At 46.7% G+C, this 1528-nt stretch overlaps 1 protein-coding gene across 1 annotated transcript; it reads right to left on the bottom strand.

Annotated features, from left to right (window-relative positions):
• Nucleotides 1-1324, bottom strand: EJ05DRAFT_490923 (ankyrin; the record flags this gene model as incomplete). Its single annotated transcript, XM_033745932.1, has 3 exons — nucleotides 1-940; nucleotides 996-1072; nucleotides 1139-1324. 3 exons carry the CDS (start codon nucleotides 1322-1324, stop codon nucleotides 1-3), a joined length of 1203 nt encoding a protein of 400 aa, XP_033594854.1.
• Between the last annotated feature and the right edge of the window lie 204 nt (nucleotides 1325-1528).

The following is a 1528-nucleotide window of genomic DNA, read 5'->3' on the forward strand; positions in this document are numbered from 1 at the left end:
TCAAGATGGTCCGATCGTGTATCGGTTCTGGCAGGAGAACTTCTGAAACGCGTCGTCTAGCGCTTTATCATAATCTGTTCGCAATAGAAGAGTGTTAATGCTGGTAATAAAATCTGCCCTATCTGCAAGGGTGTGCTTCAGAATATCTGATGACGCGAGTATCGTCATCGTCGTCACGTCCGCCCACTCGGCCACGATGGGCAGTAGCTGTAGGCCTGACAACTGGCTGCTATCGCATCGTTCAAGGAAGTGTCGTAGCACGGCGTGGTTGTTAAACGTTATTGCCGTAGTAAATGGTGAGTGTCCGTTATTCGCTACATAGCTCAAGTCGGCGCCATGGTTGAGTAGCATTTCCGCAAACTCGACAGTCTGCATGCTAGCAACAGTCTGCAACGCGGTACGACCCTCTGGATTGCGATGATTGATTTCGGCGCCAAATTTGATAAGCAGCTCTACCATCCCTATCAGACCGCCAAAGGTGGCCGAAATGAGTGGGCTGCTGCGAAACAAGTCTTTTGGCACCTTAGGATTAGGACTTGCCCCAGCCTCGAGGAGAATGCGGAGTACCTCATTATTATGACTGTCCACCGCATGTAGAATTGTAGTGCGCCCATCGATATCCATCGTGTCCACCGGGGAACCGCGATCTATCAATAGCCTCATATGAGCGAGCTGTGACAGGGCTGTGGCCCAGTCAAGCGCAGTTCGGCCCATAGCATCTTTGCTTCGTATAGCATCTGGATTGCTATCGAGCTCATCCTTAAGCAGCTTAGATGACCGCCCTAAGATAATTTTATGGACCAAGGGAAATTGTTGTTCTTCGAACCAATCCGCATGTTCGTACTTGTCCGGAGGGTTCATTGTAATGCAACGAAGCTCGTTTAGCTCCCTAATGGTACATTTATGGCGATATGCATAATCCCATACATGATGATATGACCTGAAAATCGGTTACTAATAGTAGTCTTATTAAGACAGCGAACTTTGGTGCCTACTCATCATCAACGAACGCCCCATGATTAAGGAGGAACTTCACGGTCTCAAAATTGTGCATTCCGCCGTAGAGTGCCCACTAATATTGTGCTTAGTAACATTTCGGCAACGTGGTAATTAATAGCCGGAAGGTGATGAGACCTACTCTTACTAAACTAAATTCCCGAGTATTGCTCACGGCTGTCGGAGAAGCGAGTCCTTGGCTAAAAAGTAACTTCAAGCCGTCAATGTTTCCTTCTACAGCGAACCGAACTGACTGTGCAGAATCTGGAACCTTTATTTCATTTCGTAATTGAAGTGGCGGCCTCATATTGCTAGCAGGCAGAACCATGGTGTATTTGCGATGTCGGTGCCCTTGTCTTTCCCCAGTCTCAGTATAATAAGACCTATCGAGATTCTGCACGTTTGTCCTTCCGCTACTATTAGTGCGGCCCTGGTTAGTAGCTAATTATAGTTAATCTTTGTATTAAATAGAGTACGAGGATGGATTTTTACCTGCATGAAAAGAATCGTATGTTACATTCTCAAAATGTGC

The sequence above is a fragment of the Pseudovirgaria hyperparasitica genome, assembly GCF_010093815.1.
Source record: "Pseudovirgaria hyperparasitica strain CBS 121739 unplaced genomic scaffold EJ05scaffold_82, whole genome shotgun sequence".
Taxonomy (NCBI): domain Eukaryota; kingdom Fungi; phylum Ascomycota; class Dothideomycetes; order Acrospermales; family Acrospermaceae; genus Pseudovirgaria; species Pseudovirgaria hyperparasitica.